This window comes from Echeneis naucrates, chromosome 9, assembly GCF_900963305.1.
Source record: "Echeneis naucrates chromosome 9, fEcheNa1.1, whole genome shotgun sequence".
NCBI classification, from domain to species: domain Eukaryota; kingdom Metazoa; phylum Chordata; class Actinopteri; order Carangiformes; family Echeneidae; genus Echeneis; species Echeneis naucrates.
This window is the reverse complement of record NC_042519.1, coordinates 10,761,850-10,784,725: the sequence shown is the minus strand read 5'-3', so window position 1 is coordinate 10,784,725 and position 22,876 is coordinate 10,761,850. Positions and strand designations below refer to the sequence as shown.

At 41.3% G+C, this 22,876-nt stretch overlaps 1 protein-coding gene across 10 annotated transcripts in view; it reads right to left on the bottom strand.

Moving 5' to 3' along the window:
• Nucleotides 1-8,597: 8,597 nt before the first annotated feature.
• mef2cb (myocyte enhancer factor 2cb) overlaps nt 8,598-22,876 on the bottom strand; it is a 58,609-nt gene continuing 44,330 nt past the window's right edge. Inside the window, exons 4-11 of one of the 10 annotated variants that reach the window (XM_029510020.1) lie at nt 20,474-20,617; nt 17,481-17,667; nt 16,692-16,739; nt 11,670-11,842; nt 11,094-11,117; nt 10,071-10,200; nt 9,528-9,663; nt 8,598-9,224 (exon numbers count right to left, since the gene is read on the bottom strand). In XM_029510020.1, the coding sequence (XP_029365880.1) occupies nt 8,876-9,224; nt 9,528-9,663; nt 10,071-10,200; nt 11,094-11,117; nt 11,670-11,842; nt 16,692-16,739; nt 17,481-17,667; nt 20,474-20,617 (1,191 nt within the window). In that variant the 3' untranslated portion in view covers nt 8,598-8,875. Of the gene's footprint in view, nt 9,225-9,527; nt 9,664-10,070; nt 10,201-11,093; nt 11,118-11,669; nt 11,843-16,691; nt 16,740-17,480; nt 17,671-20,143; nt 20,282-20,473; nt 20,618-22,876 lie in introns of all 10 variants that reach the window. The other 9 variants (XM_029510023.1, XM_029510022.1, XM_029510013.1 and 6 more) reach the window with 9 other exon arrangements.

The window sequence follows — 22,876 nt, the reverse complement described above, 5'->3', positions numbered from 1 at the left end:
CCAAGTACGAGTGCGCGCGTGCAATTGCTTGCAGCGCGCCAATAAAGAAATATAACTGGGATTATTGCACGATATGAAAAGATAATAATAAATAAGGCAGGCATTTCTATTAGAATATTTCTACTTTGTTATTCCCCCACGTTATTGCAAGATTGCACTTGCCCAATCTTTGTGATCTCCTGCCCCAAATTAACTTACCTCCAATTAACAACATCCAAATCACGATCCTGTTGTCACCTGGCTACGTGCGTCCTCTCCGTGAAGTTGGTGGGACGTTTTTTTGTTTTGTTTTGTTTTGTTTTTTTTTTTTTGGGGGGGGGTATTATTGTTATTTTTTGTTCCAAGAAGGGTATAAACTTTGTGCTCGCAGCCAGAGCAGGTGCAGTCCCCACAGGCTACTCCCCTCGTCATTGAACCCTGCTCTTAAACTGCTCGTGGCTCGACACCAGTGGTCAGGGCTGGCTCACGTAAAGATATTCAAAGCCACAGGAGTCCGACACCCCACCTACAGTATGTTGGAGTCCCCACAAAAAAAAAAAAAAAAAAAAAAAGGAGAGAGAGAGAGAGAGAGAGAGAGAGAGAGAGAAGTCATGTTCTCTCAAAACATGCAGTAAATTGGAATATTACTATGATGAGATTTATCTCAAACTATAGCTTGGTGCTTTTAGGTGCTTAAATACTCTGCTTATCATCCTCTGTTGTCTACTAGCCACCATCCCTGCAATATGAAGGAACTTGCATATGTGCAAAAGTAAAGATAAGACGTGCTAAACTCGTCGAGCCATCAACCCTGTTTAGTGTTTCAATTTTGCCATAGGGAAAAAAAATAAAAAAATAAAATCAAGCGACAATCCTTCCAATAACACATATATATGTACATTTAATTTAGTTTATAATTTTAGTTCTTGTTTTAAATAGGCCAGTTGATGCAAGAGTAATAAAAAATGAAGCGGTAATTTAGTGGTTTCGTTTGGATTATTAACAAGACAAGATAGTGTGACGTCTAATTCTTTCGATTGGTGAGTGTGATATTTTCAATAAAAAATTATAAAATAATAAGCTTGAGTATTTGGTTAAGGTCTTAACTGGCCTTTTATTTTTTAATAACTGCTTCCATAGACAGCAGGTCCGGAGGGGACAGCAGTCCGCTGCTGAGTGATCCTCATTGGATTCCAGTATATTGAGAGAAGCCTTCATAGACAGCGGATGAGCTTCTGTTCCTGTTAACGCAATACCCTGAATTTTAATTTAATATAATGGCCTGACGTGAACATAATGCGTGTTCTATTAGAGGGAAAAAAAGCAGTTTTAAAAATATCAGAAAACAGGTCAGATGACACAAAAAACATAATAAAACTGTTTTTACTTGGACCTGGATTTAATTTATGACTTTTAAATTCTATTAAATGTAGATGAAGGACATTTAGAATCAACAGCTTATCCAGCCTTTAATTAAATATTTTTTTGAACAAAGAGGGTTAGGGTTAGTATTATATAAACCTAGTTTTCTTTTTAGACAGTGTTCCAAACATATTTCAGAACATGTGTTACTGTACATTTTAATTAAGCCAATGATGCAGTTTTCAGTAGGAATAAGTGGTTCCTAGTTCCAAGTGGTTTGAAGAGACAAAGAAGGGATTTTCATTTGCATACCTTTACTTACTATGCCAGGTAACTCGTGCGCGGACAGCCCTCAGAGAGAAGACACTAATAACCTACTGTATAGGTCCACAACTATGTGTCGTATCATAATTATGAATGCTATTATTATAAAGCTATGTCATTTACTTTCCTAACTTTACATTACAAATCTGATCCTAAAGGTACATCTTTAAATAATGAAGATATAATAGGTGTGACCCACCACAGCTATAAAAAAAAAATATATAAATTAAATAAGCTTATTTAGGTCGATGAACATGAAAAGCTGCGGATACTGAGGAGGAGGAGGAGGAGGAGGATAAGGGCGATGAAGATGACGACTGTCGACTGATGACTAACTGCTGACATCTAGTGGTGATTTTGGAGAACGTTTTTGGAAAGGGGGGGGGGGCATAACCAAAACACACCAGCATCTACGATCAGTGAGATACATGTGCACCTGCTCGTCCTGCAGACTCATCCATCTCCACCTTCACCCAGCCGGACTCATCTGAGGCCCCATTCAGGGCCACCATGTCGAGAGGAGCTTTCACCTGAATACCTCAAAGGCGACGCATGTGAAACTGAACTAGATTTTAAAAAAGAAAAAAAAAAAAAAAAACAAACAAAAAAAAACCAAAACCAAATAGCTAAAAACAGCCTATTAATAAATAGAAACTCCCATTAAAAGAGTTTTCTTAAGTTGACTTTTTTTTAATTCATAAAGTTGTCCTGACTTATTATAATTGTTATCTTAGTTCAATATTAATTTTTCGTTTAATTTATTTCAGCCTACTCAGCTAACTTTTTTAAATTTCTTTTTACTCGTCAATCGTAAAAGTTTCACAAGCGATGGAGCAGATTTACCAAAACCTGCGTGCCAGTTCGGTGACGTGTCGTCAGTGTGATATTTGTCAAGCTGTTGTCACAACAGATAACTTTGACTGATGATAAATGTTACTGTATCTCCGGTGATTGTTTCACCGCAGGGTACTGTCTGAAATTAACCCTTCAAAGTCATTAACTGCTTTCAGACGTAATGTAATGAAACAACAGAGGAAATTCATGGAGTGCAGCCTAATTATAACCCGAGAAAAAGACATTTTAGAGGACTTCAAATATAACTCCCTGCATGAATGGGTTAGAAATTACAAACCCCCAAAACTCGCCGTTAACAAATCAATCCCTCCCTATTTCTCCACTGTTTCAGGAAGCAGGCGAATAAAAGACTCCATATAAACTAACGAAACGGTGTTATATGAACGAGAATGATAATAAAATGCTCGGTGGGAGCTTGCTGTAATTTTAATCTAAGAGCAGGGGTGTCCAAACTTTTTCCAGAGAGCTGGAAATGTGTGAGGGCTAACAGTTCCGGCTTCACTCAAATAAAGTTAATAGTCTTTATCACCGGTTTCACGACATGATCATATATGAGCTGACTAACACAAAAGAGTTTCATATCTTTACCTCCTTCTTCGCTGGCTTTGTGGCAGATGCGGGTTGATAGTCCACCTCGTCCAGCAGCCATGGCAGGTGATCCATCCGTATTAAAGCCACTGACTTTACTCCACCATAGTTTCATGTCATCCACGGCGGAACAAACAGAAACAAACCAATCCGTTCATCTTGTTTGGTCCTTCAGGCTCCGGAGGCCAAGTAGCTCTTCAGTCACTTCAGAGCCAGTCAGACGGGTCAAAAGCACAATCCTCTGGCCCATATCTAATGAAATATCTTCAGTATCTACAGTGTTATGAACCCGGTGAACATGAGCACACGCTTGCTTCTTCTCCACCACAGTCTTTGATTAATTCACCACCGGTAAAAGGTTTACAGTGTTTATCAGTAAGTGAAAAAGCTTCCAGTTGCTTCAGTTTTTCGCTCCCTGTTAGCTGTTAGCTTGTCCTCTGTTAGCATGTTTCGACCGGTGGTGTTTCGTGACAATGATAACACTCCTCATAAACATCCAACAAACAAATTAGGCAAACACAGTTGTTTCGTATTTCAGTGAAAAAAAAACTGTACCGGAAGCGCTGGCCCCAGCAATCAACTTTTTTCTTTTTTTATTTTCCCAGTCGACATTTTAGAGACCTGCAGGTACGGGTCACGGTGAGGGTCAAACAGCACCGGGGCGGAATGCTGCTGCTGGACCAGAATGTGAATTAAGATTTCGTTAACACAGTTTTTTGATATTAGTTGCATACGTTAGTGTTGAGTTGAAATCAAATAATCCGTATGAAATTTCACTATACAACCTTATAATTTTTTTAACCCCCCCCCCCTTTTTCTTTTACAAAGAAACAGCCGCCTATTTCAGATAATGTGTGTGTGTTATTAAAATATTATTTAACCGTAAACTTTTAGGCTTCAACCAAATTAAGTCAAACAGTTTCTTGTGTTAAAGTAATTGAATCTTAAATAGATTCAAAGATGTTTTGTCTTACAGACGCTATATATAAAACGAGAGACAGAGATGTTAGACTTTTTAGTAATTTAAATAACTAATAAATTAGTCTGATTAAATCAAAGAGGACAAATTGAAACGACAAAACATTTGAAGTTATCTCGACTTTTCAATAGTCTAATGGGGTGAAGCTTTGATTTGAAAAGCGTTTTGAAAATCATCTGAAACGACAGACTGGTTGTTTTCCCTATTCCGAGCTAAAAAAAAAAAAAAAAAAAAAACGTGTTGAAAATCCTAATCATTGTTATTATTACTGTACTACGAATGAAAGAGACTAGAAAAGCTCGCCGTTTATTTTCCCGGGCTGCTTTTGTTTCCTTGTTTTATATATATATATATATATATATATATTTATCATTATCCCCAAGTTATATGAAAAAAATAAACAAACAAAAAAATATATATATAAAATAAATAAAACGAAACGCTTGATTTTTGGGTAGCTGTAGTCTTTTGTGTGTGAAGGACAGGCTGAACACAAAGGCCTTCCGTCAGAAGCATTATGTCCTCAGTTGGGGGTGTGTCTAATTTTTATCATCAGTGTTTAAGAGTTAGTTACTTACTGCAACTACACTGTGATCTCATAATAAATGTGTGACTCCTGCTTTTGATTATTGCGTTTTAGAGACTAGAAATCAATCAGCCACCCCACTGTAATTGAATACAGTTGTAGTTATGACAAAGCTGCAGGCCAGTCCCTTTGTGCTGGACATTCCTACATAATTGTTACAAGGATACCAGAAAAACAGGAAAGAAAATAATGGATTTTTGTGATAGAACTCTTCCTTTGTTCCTCTCTTTCTATTTTTTTTTCTTTTATTAAAGAAATAATTATATACTCCTGGACTAGGCCCACAGACCACGTGTGTGTGTCTTAGGAGAATGATTCACATTTCTATAGGAGCATATCAATGTGTGGATTGTTTGTGAACAGCAGTTTTTCCACTTTGATTTGAAGATCCACTATCTGTAGCATAATGCGTCACAAAGAGAGGTAATGTTAAGTGACATAAACCTTGGCTTCAGATGTCAAATAAATGTCTTTTGTGTGAATATTTGTGTTCAATTCTTTCAATATAAAAAGGAAAGAAGCATATGAGAAAATGTTTGTCATTATTTTAATGTCATGTAATTTATATCGTGTTGAAGTGAAGCTGCTGTTGCACCATGACTTTCCATTAATGGAGAATTTTCATGTTTATATGTCCCTTTCTTCTCCTTTTTTCTTTTTCTTTTTGACTCTTCTCAGTATATAAGTAACACCTGTTTTGGGACACATGCAGAAACAAGTCAAACACAATGAAATCACACCAAGTCACATCAGGATAACTAAGAAAGCCAGTAACTTTACTGAAATCTCTACAAAATACAAATAGCCTTTCCCTCCAGCAGAGGAGACTTTTATTTCATCCCCATACGTTTTCACTACATACAGCTGAATCAAGTCCCTTGAATTACAGAGATGTGGATTTAATTTAATACCATCTTAGTCTTAAGTGGCGACAAAGGCCAGCTTATGCCGCTGAAAGCCGCTCTTGCGTTGCAGAAAACATTAGTTCCAAACCTCCCCCATTTTCAGGTTTATACAAGCTACATTGATACTACAGACTGACTTTTTAAGCATTTTTAACATATTAACTCTATTAAAAAATCCTTTTCAGTTTTTGAATACAACTTAAATAAACCACAAACACGATGGAGCAACAAAGAATCCCTTGTGAATATCGGGACCTTCAGCAACAGTATGTTACTACACATGGCTGTACAGGTGTATGGTCTCCCCTTTGCATTGCAAGTGACTTATCAAAACATCCGCTGAGGTACTTGCTTGGGTCAATTTTGAGGTACCAACATTAAAGTCTATTATAATAGTGACAAAGAACAACTGGTCAACAGATGATGAACGGCTTCCAATTTAACAAACATAAAAAGAGAGAAAAAAAACTCAAAGATCTATATAGACAAGTTTCCTCCTGTCCAAACTATAGCACTCTAATTAGCCATCAGGAAATATAGGCATGATTTTGTACACCTACAATCAGCTAGTAAGGGCTTTGACCAACAAGCATGTTATTAACACGATCAGGCCCGAATGACTTGATTTATTGATTTTTAGTGTATTCTGTATTTAGACTTTTCAATGATATGCACAGGGAGAAAAATGAATAACATAACAGGTTGGTACAGTATTGACCGTGCAGCTTGATTACTAAAGCTACATTTGACTGAAATTGAAATGTGAAACCAATTGTACATTTCAGCAAATTCTTTTATTGTATTGTTTCAATGCTTGCAAAAACCATAAATGAATAAAATAAAAGTTGAGTTTACAACACAGAAATGCCACTGGCTTTGGTTTCTCCACACTTATGCTGCCTGAAACATCATGTATATCTTTTTTCTCAACCTTTTTGTATTGAATTAAAAAAAAAGAAAAGAGAAGAACACCGTTATAGAGGCTCTGCCCCTGTTTGACTACACAAACTGTATACAGTAACAACAAAGTGAATCTGCATGAAATATGCACATAGAAATATCATAACACTTAAGTGACAGCAGATACGGGAGTGGGAGGCAGAGAGATATGTGGCTAGTTTCATTGTTTAAAAAAAAAAAAAAAAAAAAAGAGAAAATCAAAACAGCTATTTATCTAAAATAAACAATTGTGCTTCTCCCATATACCAGCATGATCAATTTGTCCTTGTGTATCTGACACTGAACCGTCAGTGGCATGTGATAAATGATGTGGAACCCTGTTCTGAAGAGTGGAACATGAGGAGTCATAGAGTGACATGGAATCAAATTTGGTTTGGAAATGATTGGAGATAATTAATGACAATGCATTCGCAAAATTGTATTACATAAGTAAAATTCAAATCCTGTGGGTTGGGTCTGGGCTTGAACAACGTCCAGAACACGCTTAGATTGGAGTGAAGATTTTACGAGGAAAAGAAAATGGATAATGGCCAAAACATGTTTCATGAAAGTAATGATATTAAATTATATAATTAAGATTAGGATGAAATATCTGATGCAAAAAAATGCATCTAGATGCAGACTGAGGGGTTATATCTCCTCATCAGTGAGACAATCAAGTACATCTTGTGTCAGCGTTTACTTCTGGCATCCCGGTTCCAGTCTCGTGACATTTTCCACTAACAGGTTGTTTTGTCAGCATTCAGGCCTGTCTTTTCCTCCTTCACACAAACCCTGGTGATGCTTTCCAGCTGGTTTTTAAGGTTTAGACTAAATACACCCCTGAACAGCACTGTTCAGGGCTCAATAGAAACAAACCAGACAATATGTGCAACTGCACATAGAAACTCCACTAAGAAACCAAAAATCATATTATATATATTTATATATTAGAAAGCTATACACAAGCAAGTTAATTTCACAGATTTTTTTTAAAAGATTCTTAATATTACCATTATTATATATAATTAGAAATACACGTTTAAAAACAAACCTCTACAAAGATAAAACAGTTCAGCAAAGCATTTGGATTTCAGTCTGTTTTTCATGGCTTAGGGCCTCGGAGCCCTGTCATTTTCCCTCTGGGTGAACTATCCATCTCTTATTAGCAAAGCTATCAAAAAACACATTCTGGCTTATAGAAACTACAAAAAGCCACAAAAATGCTTTGCATTGTATTCCTTTCATATGAAAATATAAGCAAGTGTATCGTACAATTGTTTTTTATTTTTGCTTTTTTTTTTTTGTTTATTTAATACTCAATATTGAATACTAGATCCAGAGTTTTGTCGATTACACTAATGTAGCTCTTAGATCAAAGGGTGGTCCTCACTTGGCTCCATTCTTTAAGGGGAGCGCTAAAATCATCAAAGGTTCCACATGTGTAGCATCAGAATTGCCTGTTTACCTGTACAATCCTTCAAATGTTGCATAATAGCTTTTTCTTTAGTGAGTAAATAAATCTTGTAATGTCTGGTGACTTTTGACCCCCGCCCTTCCCCCCTTGACCCTCTATTTACATAAATACGTTGAACCTGCAACATGACATCATCTAATGTTAACACACATTTTTGCAAGGGAGAACTGCTGAGAAGGTATATAGCAATGAAACTGACACGGTACACATGTATTGTTTGTCCAACTCAAGTGCTAAGGTGTTTTCCACTGGACACACTCACGCTCATGATAATGTTTTGTTTTGTTTTTTTTGTCTTTTTTTTTTTTCCTCTTTTTGTCTCTAGTCACTGATATATCACTGAGGCAAATTGTAAGTACGTTTTATGAAACAGAGTACCTGACTATTTTTTTTGTTTATTTGTTGATATGCATATATGTACACATACACACACGTGTAAAGATATATGCATACATGATTCTTTTTATCCACACACAATACAATTTATGCATAGTTCCCCAAGAAAAATACCCCCTTCATCCCATCCCAATCAACACCCACCCTCCCAAAACCCCATTATAACACCCCACTGGTTTATATAATGTCAATATGTATAGCACACACGCACACACTCTCTGCAAAAACCGAAAAAAAAAAATAAAATAAAATAAAATAAAAATTACAAACAAATTTTTGAAAAGGTTGTCCCTTTTCTTTCCTTCAGCGTTAAAGAGATAAAAGGAGAGAGGCCATGGGGTTGGGTGGTGAGTGACTCGTGATATCGAGTGAGAGGAGGAAGAGGAGGGAGCTGACTTGGTGGGGGCATCATAACGCTGTGTTGTCAGGGGCTCAGGGCAACTGAGGGCACTGCGGGGCGGGGGATGGGGGAGAGGATAGACCTATCATGTCGCCCATCCTTCTGACAGGCGCACCCGTTTGATGGAGGGGCTCTCACGATCATCCAGGGCGGGCCGGGCCAGTCCCAGAGGTGAGTGGAACTCATTCCTGTGCTCATCGCGGTCACTGCCCTCGTGGGAGCTGCTACAGCTGCTAAGGCTGTCAACAGGGGAGCGTCCCGAGTCCTGGCGGGACGAGGGGTTCTGGGGAGGTGGTACCCCACCACCGTAGCCCCCCGGTGTGCTGCTGGTGCGATCTCTAGGAGGAGAAACAGGTTCGGACTTGATGTGCAGGCTTTGAGCAGAGGGCAGGGAGAGATTTGAACCCTGACATAAGTGAGAGCTAGAGCAATTTCTGTAGGAAGGAAAGGAAACGCAAGGGGTTACAGAATTACAGAGCAAGAAACAAAGTGATTTTAAAGTCAGTCTTTCATACGCATACTGACATGGCATGCACTCAAACACACACATTCATGCTCATGAAAACAGGTAGGTGTCACATTTGAGTTTGACCTTTCAATTGAAGGTTGAAAATAGTGGCGGACTCTCAGATTTCTCAATGTGGTGTCAAAAGGTTATCTCCAGTGATAATTAATGTGCTATGCACATGCATTTCAAAAACAACGCAAAAACCGGAGATGAAGCTCAGCGTACTCACCCTAGCTGGCCGAGGGCTGAATGCTGCATGTTCTGAAGATGTTGTTGCTGCCACCCACTCATTGAGCTCAGGTGAAGGGAGCTGCCGCTGTTGAAGCCAGACAGCGAGGACAGATCTGCACTATTCAGGGAATACTCTGTGTACAAACACACAGGAAAAGAAAGAGGGGAGAGTTGATTACAGGCTGCTTGAAATTCAAACAAAAGTTGCACAGAGAATGCATCTCAGATATCTGACGCCTCTGTGTTTGTAGGTGTGACAATAGCGCCCTCTGCTGCTTATATAGCAGCACAATTTGAGGAAAGTTTCAATGGCAGCACATATGTTTAAATCAATTACAATGATCATTGTGTTCCTGCTCAACATCATCAAAAACATAAGTGGGTTGAGTTACATGGGCACTGTGCAGGTACTGTATAGCTGAGAATATGTTACATTATGACAAACATACATACAATAATTACAAAGAATGATCCTATGTTAATGCTAAAAGTAGAATGTAAATATATGAGAATTATAATATACACAGACTGCAGTACATACCGGTACCATAAGAAGCAGAGATGGCAGATGGGTAACCACCCATGCCTTGTCCTGGTAGAGTGGGAGTTGCTACTGATACCACTGGGGTGGCCAATGACTGAGCAGACTGAGAGTTGTTTATTCTCTGGTTCTGTGACAGAGGAGAGGAAGAGAGAGAAAAACAGAGATGCCAGAGGCCTGAGAACACGATATCAACTCCTAGACAAAACAAACAAAAAACTGCAATAGACCAAGAAAGTTTTTTTCAATGTGTGTGTGTGTGTGTGTGTGAGATTTCCTTTCATTTCTTTCTTTCACTCAACAGATGCTGAGAGAATGAATGTGATGCCAACTTCTGGGGAAATTAATCACTTGACATGCGGCATGGCTGAACCCTGCCAACCCTATCATTTACCACCCTTTCCAAGGGCCCACTGTCGCTATAGTAACACCATCGGTCTCCACAGCAACGCAGGGTAGCGACAGCAAGGGAGAGGCACTTTGCTGTGGCAGAGGGGAGGGTATGGCAGAATATAATGGAGGGTTGTTGCAATATGAACGTGTACTCTTCTGATGTCCTTCATTTTTACGTACTGTTGAATAATAGCTATGTGCTATATGTGTGCAGCTCAACGCTGTAAGCAGGTGAGCAGATAGAGTGAATGAAGGGACGCGTGGATTCTCAAGGGCTGAGGCAGGAAAAGGGCCAGGCTGCTCTTGCTCCCATGTACCACTTGATGGCACTATGTGCCCTCACAAAATGTTACATGCGGTCACATTGATTGCTTCAGCACACTCAGCAACAATAAGGGTGGAAGTTATTCTCGAGTCAGGACCACTTTTTTGAAATCTGCTGTATCTATTGGTAGTATCTCAGTAATTATGGCAAAGATTCAGTGAAAATTAAGAGGTTAGACTCAGGCCCAATATGCTCTTGAGAAGCACCCTTTCCAGTTTCTGATTGGAAATCATTTCACATTTCAGATTCTTAAGGCCATTTTGGAACCGTTTTGGTTTCTAAATTTGAACGGATGTCTGACTTACCAATAGCAGATCGACATCCTCAGACTGATGGCATTAAAAGGGGAGGGTAATAGATTCAAATTAGTGAGTGTGAATGAGAATAAAGAAGTGCTGGTAGAGACAGGGATGGAGCTGTTGTGGGACTCGGAACGGAAACAGAACTAATGTGAAAAGAGGAGGATAAGGAACTATACTAACTTAACACATTTTATTGGAAAGATGGGAGAAAGAAATATCAGGGCCAGTTGGTGTAAGAGCCAACATACGAAAGCAGATACAGCAGAAGGAATATATCTGACAGTACATCAGACTTGGGCAAAAAACTTAAAAAAACAAAACAAAACAGTTGTTTGGTTTAAGATGTTGCCAAGGAATATGAAAAAACAACAAAAATTTCACAGAGCCAAAGTTAAGCTCTTCAACCCAAGTCTGATATGAAGAGATGAAAGCAGTGGCGTGGACATGAAAGAAATTAACTGACAGTAAACAAACCCCAAAGAACCCCCCCTCCTCAGGAAGATAGACAGGACGATAGGGAAAGGGGGATGGGGAGACGAGGAATGATGATACAAAGAGAGGGATGAAAAGTCTACTCACGATGGAGGGCATGTTGTTCTTGGCGCCAGGAGGGATGAGCACGCGTAGGTCAGGTTTGCGGTTGTTCATGCCTAAGTTCATGGGTGGGGGAGACTTTGCCTGCATATTCTTATTCATGCCACCTGGAGAGACCAGCAAACCGGGCGAGTTGCGGTGGTTTCCATATCCGTTTCCTGACATAGGGCGAAAGACAAACAGACATTAAAGATGTCACTATTCTTGAATGGTATTTGGAGCAAAGACACAGCCAAAGCTTTTTTCAATGGAAACCATACAGTCCATGATGGCGTAGCCTTATTAAGAACTACAGGAAACCATTTCACTTTTGTTTCTGTCTCATCTCCACTTCCTGGGGTAAAAGTGTTATTAGCTCAACAGTCTTGAGGAATCATATAAATAGTGCTTCATGAAAGTGGCATTCACTGGCAGAGCAGATACTCAAACAGACTAAGGATCTGCCCTTAAGAGCGCCACTGGTTATTCGGCAGTCAAACAATGAAGGGTTCCACTTGAGACGACCTCACCCTCCACCTCTGTCATTGTCAGTTAAGGCTACATGTGCCCTGCAACAGCCAGTGAATCGTGTAAAAACATCTAATTATGGGTAGCAAGACCACAGAGGGATGGGGCCCGTCATTTGGCCATCAGAGCTAAACACATGTGTGGTTCCTAGAGACAAAGACCCTGCCTTGAGGTTGCCACCAGATCTGCATTCCCCTAAGTACATAGGGCCAAGTGCAGCACCCATTTCTCCCCCAAAAACCGGTGGGGTGAAATCCTAGCAACATCATAAAAAAAGGAGAGTGGAGCATTCTTGCAAAGCAACACAGTCTTTGTTTCTAACCCAATCCCGCAGGCTGTTTTTCCCCTTACTTCTCCTTCCTTCTTCCAAGGGTAGAACACAGGGCACTGTGTGGACGTTCCCACTTGAAAGACGGGCAGGAATTATACGTTAGACATAAATGAATTTCCTAATCATATACTCCAGGGGAAAATGAGTCGCAGATGTCTTCCTGGGCAATTTCCCTTGCTGATCTTTGTTTAATTTGAGAGCGAGGTTTTTGTTGTTTGGAAATGAAAAGTCTCAAAAGCTCAATTTGAACAATCTGAAGAGTAAACGACCGCTAGCGGTGAGAGAAAATGAGGCAGTATGACAGAAAACAAGAAAAACAGTGTATGACCATTGATGTGTGTGTTTGTCTCTGCTGACATGTATAAGTTGAGGAGTTTGTGTGTTATTGTATGCTTTTCTATATACAATTTTGCATGTGCCTGAAAAAACTGATACTCTGAGTACCATTTTTGTGTCACGCTGCAAGTCTACGTAAGCACAATATGACTTGAAAGGCTTCATGAGACATGCTGTTTGACTACTTATGTATGAGCCATGCATATGGATGCACGTGTGTGTTTTGTATTGGACCCTCGTAGTTCCAGTGTCAATCTCACAGTAGCAAAGAGGCAGCTGCCTCTTCAGTTTTCCCGCTCTCTCATTCTCATGGCTGGCCCTTTGTGAGATTGAGTGGGTGCATGTGGAGACAGATGAATGAGACCTCACACACACATAAAACACACACACACAGCATACATACACACACTTTAGTAAATAACCCAGCAGGAAGTACATCAGTGTTTCTGTACAGATGAAAAAAAAAAAAAAATAAAATAAAATAATAATAATACGGAGCTATAGAGAGACATTAATACACACTTTGGTCAAGATGACACGGGTTTCATCTTGGTGACAGTTAATCAGACATCTGTGTATTGCCACCCTGTGGAGATAGCTGCAGTCCAGTCAATTATGTGCTAGATGACTATGATCATGAGTGGCATAGGCCAGCTCTTAAGCACTTCAAAAGTAAAATCACGAGCTAATTAAGCTAATGAAGCAAGAACTGTGACTCAAATCTTTCTATTCTTTGGCTCGATCGCGCTGATTTTAGGACGGTTCCATTCAATGGTGCCACAATGATTTGACTACTATATCAGTAAAAGACATGATATCAGGGTTCATTTCCACTCTACTCCTCTAAAGCCACTTCGCATGGTCGAGCTGCGGTGTGTACTGGTGACAAACATTTAGAGGAAGTACCAAAATTAAACACAGCCAGACCAGGAGTGTGTTGTGCTGCTGTATGAAACTTACACATTAAGAGCAACACCTGATCTGAGATCCAGATACGCACCTTTTTGCTATTTCAGAGGTGTTAAGTGATGGGTGAGGTCAAAGCGAAAGGATCACAGTCTAACAATAGAAGTCAAGGTTACAGCATAGCTCACTTCAAGATGCATGTGTTTGTCAAGACCCCCCCACCCACCCCAAAAAAAAAAAAAAAAGTGTTTATTTTCTCTCTCTTTCTCTCACTGTCTCTCTCTCTCTCTCTCTCTCTCACACACACACACACACACACACACACACACACACACAAAAGAGAGGTGTGGTTAAACTCATGTACATTTTACTGTTACTGAACAAATTTCTGATGTCCTGTTGTGGTCTAACAGGCATGCTCCATTCTATTCCCCATACACACACACTCTTCCGTTGCGGTTTGGCCAAATGTGCATTCAACCCTGAATTCTCCAACTGAACCAAGGTGTCATGCTCATGCTTATAACTTGTACAGTTGATGTGAAGTGCTGCCAAAATCCAAACACCCATTGTTTGATCTGCTGAACCTGACTTATTGAACATGCGCTTTTTAACCTGCTCTTCTAAGTGATTTTGACCAGAAGATGTATCTTGTATGTAACATATCTGATGGAATAATTGGTGTGTGATCAAGGTCAGAGGTAACAAGAGTTTCTTGCTAATTTCCCACACTGCTTTCAGAGCTCCGATCAAGGAATAAGACTAATTGCACAAATGGAGGTGGGAGGTTTTCACAAGCTGGACTTTGACTCATCTGTCTCCTCACCTTGTGCTCTCTCCTAGCTAGAGAAGCAGTTGACAGATTAAAGATATACGGCATGTAAATAAAAAAAACCTACACATCCAAGTACACACTTCCTATAAAATTATTTATACAACAAAATGACTCAGCCTTTCAGTAACGTGCTGTGTTTTCATGGTACTAGAATTACCTGGGGACCTTGTGATACAAAATGTACTTCCATGACTGCGCTTCATGCAGCATATTTGCACAGGATAAACACAAAGTCCGTGTTTCAATCATATTTACAGGAAAAATCCAGAGGTTTTGTTTTTATGGTAATGCTGCAGTATGCAATGTTTGAATTCATATGAAATATGTGATGTACTCTGAGCTGTGAAATTTTAAACCATTTTGGAAATGATCTTTTGTAGTCAGCGCTATTAGAAAAGGTCTTACATTGGCAGGCCATTGAATTGGGCTTATAACCACCTTACACTGAGCTGCAAAGCATCAAATATCAATATAGATATGACTGAGATTATCCAATAACAAAACAATACTGCAGTCACAGAAATCCTTCCAACAGCAGGAGGACTCCAGGTAATGCTAATCCCATGTGAGTTGGGCTTTAAAAGCTGTCACTGTCTCTTTACAGACAGTGGAAACATGACATCTAAGACTTAAGGGGGGGCGTTGTGTTTATGTGCATGTCTAATGCACATACGCATACACACATTCAAAGGCAACCCCCGCCCCCGCCCCCTTCCCTCCCATCCCATTTCACTTAGGTTACGCCACTTAAGACACTCACGCAGAGGCCAGACAGCTATTGTACAATCAGCTTATCAAAACATACGGTGAGGAGCAGAGGAACATTAGAGCAGTCGTTGTGGTGCCACAGTGGCTGGGCCACCTCACACTGAGTCACTTAGAGGAACATCATTAAAATGGCTGACCAAGTTCACAGAACACTTCCATCTGTGTTCCCCCACTGTTTCTCCCTTTGCACAAATGCTTCCACCATCAGTGGATATTCATCACTACAGTCCCCCCCCCCACCCGCCCCCATCACTCTAACTACCCCGCACACACACTCTTTCTCTCTCCCACTAGATGAGATTTAAGAGCGCTTTGAATGGAATCTTTTAGCTCCCGCATGACTCTCTCAATGTCATGTTTTTCACTGCTGCTGAGCGACGCACAGCTCTCACAGAGTGGCTCTGTTCCTTCGACACGGTGACACAAAGGCTACATTTGAATCATGCTCTGCAGCACGCTGCCGACGGAACACACACCACAACAAACGGCCCTCTTGTGTGTGTGTGATGAGTGACCAGACAGAGAAACCAAGCATTGACCCCTTGTGATGGAGCCCTAGGGGCCAGACAAGGCTGCCCAGCTGTGGCCCACTGAACCCCCTATTCTCCATTTTTACACTCTGCACTGTATGTCAAGGCTGTAAAATTTAACCCTTAAAATGGGAGTTTCTTTGCCGTAAACTTGGACTTGACATGTCCTCAGGGACAGCCTCACTGACAGCCAGAAGCTAACACATAAGATCCTTTAACAAGTTTTCCTCAAACAAGGGTCCCCCCTCCCTCCATGAGATCATTGTTGTGCAGTGAGCCTCTTCAAACACTGAATAAATTTGGTTTCAGACTTAGGATGGCAACTACTGTGTAAGTATTGTCTGGAAAAACAAGTAGCTCCAAATATGAACGATGGGAGTTGTCATTTTGAATTTCCACCCAAAACCAATCCATAAATAAAGGAGTTGCTCATCATACAGGGAGAAAGCCAAAAAAGGAACTGTACATTCAAAAGCTAGGCATCTCGTCTGATTACCTGTCAGTTGATCTGTTGCATACATATAGCGCAATTTTATTTCTGTTTCCCCCCCACTTGTTGCACCATTTTATGGCTGAATGCAGGCAGGATGTTTCATAGACCCAGCGCTGCGCAAACATTCCCAGATGAACTCCACAACCACTAACATCAACACATCATGGACAAAATCTCCATTTGGGTTTGGGTTACTATTAGTCATGCATTTTATGGCCCCGAGTGGGTGAGTGGGTGCCCTGCATGTGTGAGCGTGTCTGTCAGCAGACAACTGTGTGTGAAAAGACGAGGCCATTCTTACCAGCACTGGTGCCTGCGCCAGTGGTGAGGTCAGCACCCATGAGGCCACCTGAAAGATGAAAGAGAGAGGAGAGAAAATGAGAGAAAACCATTAGAAGATAGACACCCATGTTGCATCCACTGTGCCTTCTGTCTCTTACTTTGCCGACCTTTCAGAAACTAACTCAATTTAATCACAGTCTAGTGTGCGAGTGCGTTTGTGTGTAAGTGCATCATATGTGTACGGATACATTGCTTCCCACTCAAACCTTCACACTCTGAGCAACTGGACACTGCGAATGGATATATTATGCTGCCATCCAAGAAAAATCACACATTATTATTTTTAAGCCATGTGAGGTGGAAGAGTGGGAGGGTCCAGAACGTGTGCGGTTTGGTGTGGATACTTCAAGTGCCAAAACTCATATTTAGTTTATGCTGGCGCTTCTAGCATCCAGTTGTAATGACAGGGTTAGGGTGTGGGCAGTTGCCTTCAGACCAGAGGGACAAAAAAAGGACTTTGGACAACAATAACAAACCAACAGGACTGATTTACTTATGTCACCAGCAACTCAATGACTATACATAGGTCTAGACGTCCTGTTTGTCAAACTTCACGCTAAATCAACGAGACCGTGGGCTGGGATTTAATACGGTAGTAAATCATGAGCAACACACTGTGCAGACATTATGTGAGGATATACAGGAGGCAAAAGACCTAAGTGCCTTTAATGAGACAGATACAATTGTGAAGATTGATGCATGGGATAAAAGTGTGTACATGGGTGCTTGAGTGCAAGTGAGGCCCTACCTGTGTTACCTGCACTAGGGGGTCTGTGTGTAACTCCGGGAGACATGCTGTTTCTCTGTAGGCCATGGTGTGCCAGTGGCAACAGGTTGTGGTTGCCTAGGGAACCACCGGGATGGCTGTAAATGAGATTGTTCTGGTTGCTGACCGGAATGGACACGGGCATGTCGTAGTTTGATGGGGGCACGGCCTGCTGAAAAAGAGGGAGGTGAAAAAAACAGAAACAAGTTTGATTAGACTAAGGACATCAAGGACTGTAGTGAGTGAAACCAAAGCAAGGCCTTCGTGCAAATGAATGGACCCAGAAGAGAGTAAGATGTGCGACAGAACAGAAACCCTCCAGGAACATAGTGGAATTTAAACTCCTCCATGCCACTCCAGAAGCAATCGCACACACACACACACAAAATATACTGTGAGACAGCCAAGTTCAAAAGGACAACTGTTGGACAACTAACAATAGACAGCCATGCATAGAAAACAACTTCTGAGATCAAAGACTAAAAATACAAGAGCGTATGAATGGTGGAAGGGAGCAGTGCACAAAAACTAGTTTTTGAAACAAGTTTTTGAGAAAACTCCTCTCTGAGTTAATCAAATTTCTCTAAAGATGACACATCGGCTTGCCGTACGCTATCACAACTTGATGTAGTATCATTAGGCTACTTTGGAGGCTACAATTATCTTTGTGTAAAGGATTCAGACTTTGCCCCCGACATGTTGTGCCATTTTGTGAAGAAAAGAGGTTGCTTTGACTCTATCACTACTTTTATGTCCCCTCACACAAAGACCTGGTATATTACATTAAAGAAATAAGAGGGCTGTGGTTTACTGGGAAAAAAGCCAATAGTGTCCCACTGTTTTAAAAGAACTAAAGATAATTCAGTTTGTCTTCACTTTGCCCAGAAAAAAAAAGAAGTCAGCAGCACTTCTTGCAGAAGAAGCTTCAAGACTGGAGAACTGAGTACAATTAAGAATAATTTATTTTTCTATCACATGGAGCTAATGGAAAGTGTTCTAAGTGGGAGAATCCGATCAGTCAGCAGTCTCATCAGGAGCATGAGTAGAGGTAACTTGGCAAGCCTGGGCTTCTAGTTTGTCATGTTTATTGTGTCACTTGGCAGAGAGACTTAACCTTGGGAGCGCCCTGGAAGTGGTTGATCCTGCATGTTAGCTTTAGGAAGTAGAAAATAGGGAGCTAAATTACTGCCATGTGTCTTAGAGTCATGGAGGTTGGGATGGGATCATCAGCCTGGTTTACGTGGAAGTGGGATACGAGCCTTAAGTTTCTTTCTTCCTCCCTTTTGCTAATGTTCTTTTTGCCAGCCAAATATTATTCCAAAGAGCAGAGATTGTTACTTTAACCATGTTTCATTGTGGGTTTCTGACCAATTTGCTTTAAATGCAACTTTGCATATGAGTAGATGAGCTAAAAGCTATCGATGCTGTCTTTAAAAACCAGTGAAGGCTTCTCTTTGGTTCTGTTTTAGAAGACTTAAAGTAATTTCTTCCATTTCAGATTCCTTGTTGGAGTTTTTATACCCCGTGACCTCTCTGTGCTGTGTTGTCTAAGAGTGGGGGGAGCTGCCTCAGTGTGCAGATTTGCGTGTACACACGTCCAATTCTGGGTGTAATGGCCCCGTCTGTTAGCTATCCTTTAACTGGTGCCATCCTTCCTGTTTTCACTCATCTTCCTCCTCCGCCTCTCCCCACAGTCCCCCTCAACAGTCCTCTGCAATCCAGAGGCTCACTGCTTGGCAGCCACCCTGACCACACACTGAACTGCCACTTGTTGTGTGCAGGGTCCCCGCCCCCCAACAGCACCACCACCCTCGCGGCTCCACCCCCTGCACCGATCCCAAACCCACAGTACCCCAGGCTCACCAACCTCTGCCTTGCTTTTAACCACACCTCCCCTTGCTCCATGTGGCTGAGACACTGCTTTTCTCTGAATTATCTACTGTGGAATTATGCCTTTCTCTGTCAGGCCAGAGCGTTAACTGTTCCAATATGTGCTTTGTGTGAATGAAGGACATTCTGGCAGCTGGCTATAACTTAGATTCTTCAGTAAAATGAACAGTGCATAATATAAATGCAGAAGCTGACACATCTTGACAAGAAACATGCCTTTAAAGATGCCACTAGCTTTCTGAGACATTTCAGATAGAACGAGAGAAAATTTAATTTGGTGAGGCTTGGTGAGCTTTTGAATGTCTGCTGATGTTTCATAGGCACAGTGGCTGTCCTTGTTGTTGCGGGTGATTGAGCACTATGTTTTGGTGCAGGAAAAGGAAAAGCACATGCAGACCGCACCTCCCTGGGGAGCCAGGCAAGGCATTATGGGTAGCAGGTTCAAGGTGGAAACCCAGTAAGGTTAAAATTTGTCATGAGAGAAAGTCTGCAATTACTACAGCAAAAAAGCTTATGGTTGGTATGTCAAATTAGAGGACCGCTCCTCATCTGTAATCAAGAAAAATCAAAGAACTGTAATTTTTTTCATTGTAAGTATACATTATATCTCAGTCTAGTCTTACTCTCACTCTCACTTTGTGTATTTAGTCTAGTGGCAAACAATGGTGGTTAGCCGGGTTAGCTCAACAGTTACTTGGCAGTCAACATTTTGTTAGCCTGCTGAGGATGCGGCATAGCGTCAACCCAGTACTTACAGATATCTTATGAGTTTTAATCATGTGATCAAACTCCTCGTTTATCTGTTTGTATTTCTCTTCAGTGCGTGGGGTGAGGATGAGAGCAGGCTCGAGCTCCGGGCTCTCGCTGCCTTTGTTCTCCTTCTTGCTCAATGCCTGCCAGGTCCCATAACCGCACGGAGACGGACAGAGGGAGACACAGATGAAGGGACGGGTAGACGGTAGGTGGTAGGAACACATGACGCACACAGGGAGACAAGGACAAGGCGACAGAAAGCATGGGGGGTGGGGAAGAAGAGAGGAAAGAAAGGGTAAGAGGAAGGCTGGCATTCAATGAGAGGTACTTACACACAGTCTCTGTCTGCTGATCATCAGATCAATGTCCTCGTTTATTTTCCTGTACTTGTCCTCAGACTCGGGGCTGTGGCCGACCGAGTCGTCTGCGTCGGGGTCTGGGCTGTCACAGCCATTTAGGCCCTTCTTTCTCAATGTCTGCAAACAGAGCAGTTGCAAAAAATTGTTGAAGGGCTTTGAGGTAGGTAACAGTGACCCAGGTGAACAGCTTTGGAGACATAAATGGTAATGAACTCTGGGGAGGTACCTTTTAGAATCGATCCTGACAAAAGATACATCCAATTAGACGCAGTTTGGAAAACTTGAACATGCCAATTTATCTAAAACAAAGAGATCCTTTTCTATTTAAGAAAAGTGGATCTGTTTCTTAGACAGTTCTTTAACCTTTTCAGCGATTACTTTTGTCAGGCTTCGTTCTGACCTCCAACGACCTGGGGTGACACGAGGATACACTGTCTGCTTCGTAAACAAGTAAACGTGCAGCTAAACACTCATGATGACACAAAGGATTTAATTGCATCCAATAACAAGACGTAACAAATGATCAAACTCTTGACCGGATGACAAATCATGGGACCTTGAAACCTCATAATTACACAGGAAAGGGGAAGGTCATAAAAGTAAAACACATTTTACAACCATAATCATCAGTGGATTGTGAAATAGAATTAAAACACATATATTTGTTTGAGTTCATGACTGTGGTGGATGAATGAGGCAGTTTCTGTTTTGGCCACCTGATGGCCACCTGCCCCCATTAGAGTAGCCAGAAAAACAGCAGACAGGCAGGAAAGGCACACTCTCCACTTGCTCACCACTCCCTTTGAGTGGAAGAGACACACAGACAAAGAGTGAGAGAGAGAGAGAGAGAGGGAGAGAGCTGCCTCTGTCCTTTTTTAGATATTGTTGACAACCACAACAACAGGGATAAGTTTCAGAGCACATTAACGTGTGTGATAGCACGAGGGTATGTTTGCTTGAGCAAGTAGACAAGTACCGATAGGTGCTATGTTCATTTTCTTGGTAAAGTGAGAGACAAAGACAGAGCGGGAGAAAAGACAAGTACAGTAGCTGACAGTTAGAGATCTCATCAAAGGTACCCCCCCCATCTTATTTCTCTCTACACTCTTTTCACCCCCTCCCCCTCCCTTTCTCCTCCTGGCTTTAATAAAGGGAGATTAGTCTACAGGAGGAATATCACGGGCCCACTCCTGTCTGTGCAGTCGTCGCTTCACACTGCGCTCTCCTACTTTCATCTGAAGCTCCATATCAGACAGACGTAATTAAATTTACTTTAGCACACCCTGTATTTGATGCTGATCAAGTGTGTGCGTGTGTGTGTGTCTCTCTCGTTCTGCTCTCTCCTTCTGTATATGTTGCAGTGTGTGTAAGCGTCTTCTGTAGTGTGTGTGTGCGAATGCGTGTGCGTCTGTGTGTGTATGTGTGGGAGGGGAAAGAGGGGAATGAATCTGTGTTTGTGTGTGTATGTGTGGGTGTGTGAGAGTGGGTGTTAGCGTCAAGAAGAAAAAAGAAAGAGAGCAGGAAAAAGGAGGAAGATAGATGCTAAGATAAGTTAATCTCAGTGAACTTCTTCCTCTCATTTGTTTGTCTCCGTCAGTACTCACTCACGGAAGAGATACGAGTGCTAGCTACTCCATCACACCCAGCAACAGTGACAGGGAGCAATCTGCCTGCTTAGAAAACAAATAACAATTCAGTCATCTCTCATGTCAGCACAACAAAGACCTGTTTTGAGTGTGGTTTTAGTGAACTTAGAGGGCTTCTTTTGTGTGTGTGATAACTGTTTGATTCCTGAGGCGTCTCGTGGCGAGGCAGCTACTGTAAGCGTGTCAACATTTGCTGGCTCTCCTCTTCTTTCTCTGAATCCTCACTTGGCCTCTAGAGTGGAAATCTGGAATTCTGAATTTGAAAGCAACTCTCACATCTTTTGACAGTCCTCAGGAAATCACACCGAACAAATCAACCACGGCGATGCAGGAGATCTGACTTCTAACAGACCTACAGTGAATCAGGCACTTCTTGCTCTATCAGAGGTGGATGAGTCAAAAGAACAAAGGGGTTGAAGAGGTTTAGCATGCTGTTTTTTTGGCAAAAGGAGAGAGATGTAAAATATTTTGAATTTCTTTTGTGTAGATTCATTTTGGCCTTGGTGATGCATCATATTGAACTGACAGGAGCTGAACTGCTGGCCTTTTTTGTTCACATGAGAATGCATACAAGAAAAAAATAAAATAAAATAAAAAATGTTTTCCTACTTGCACAGATTTCAACTACCTACCAGCACCAGCACAGAGTGCATGAGACATTCACTTCCATTCTGGGAAGAATAGCCATGGGGCATTAGTGGGAGAGGAGAAGGGGCGCTGGAGTGAAGGT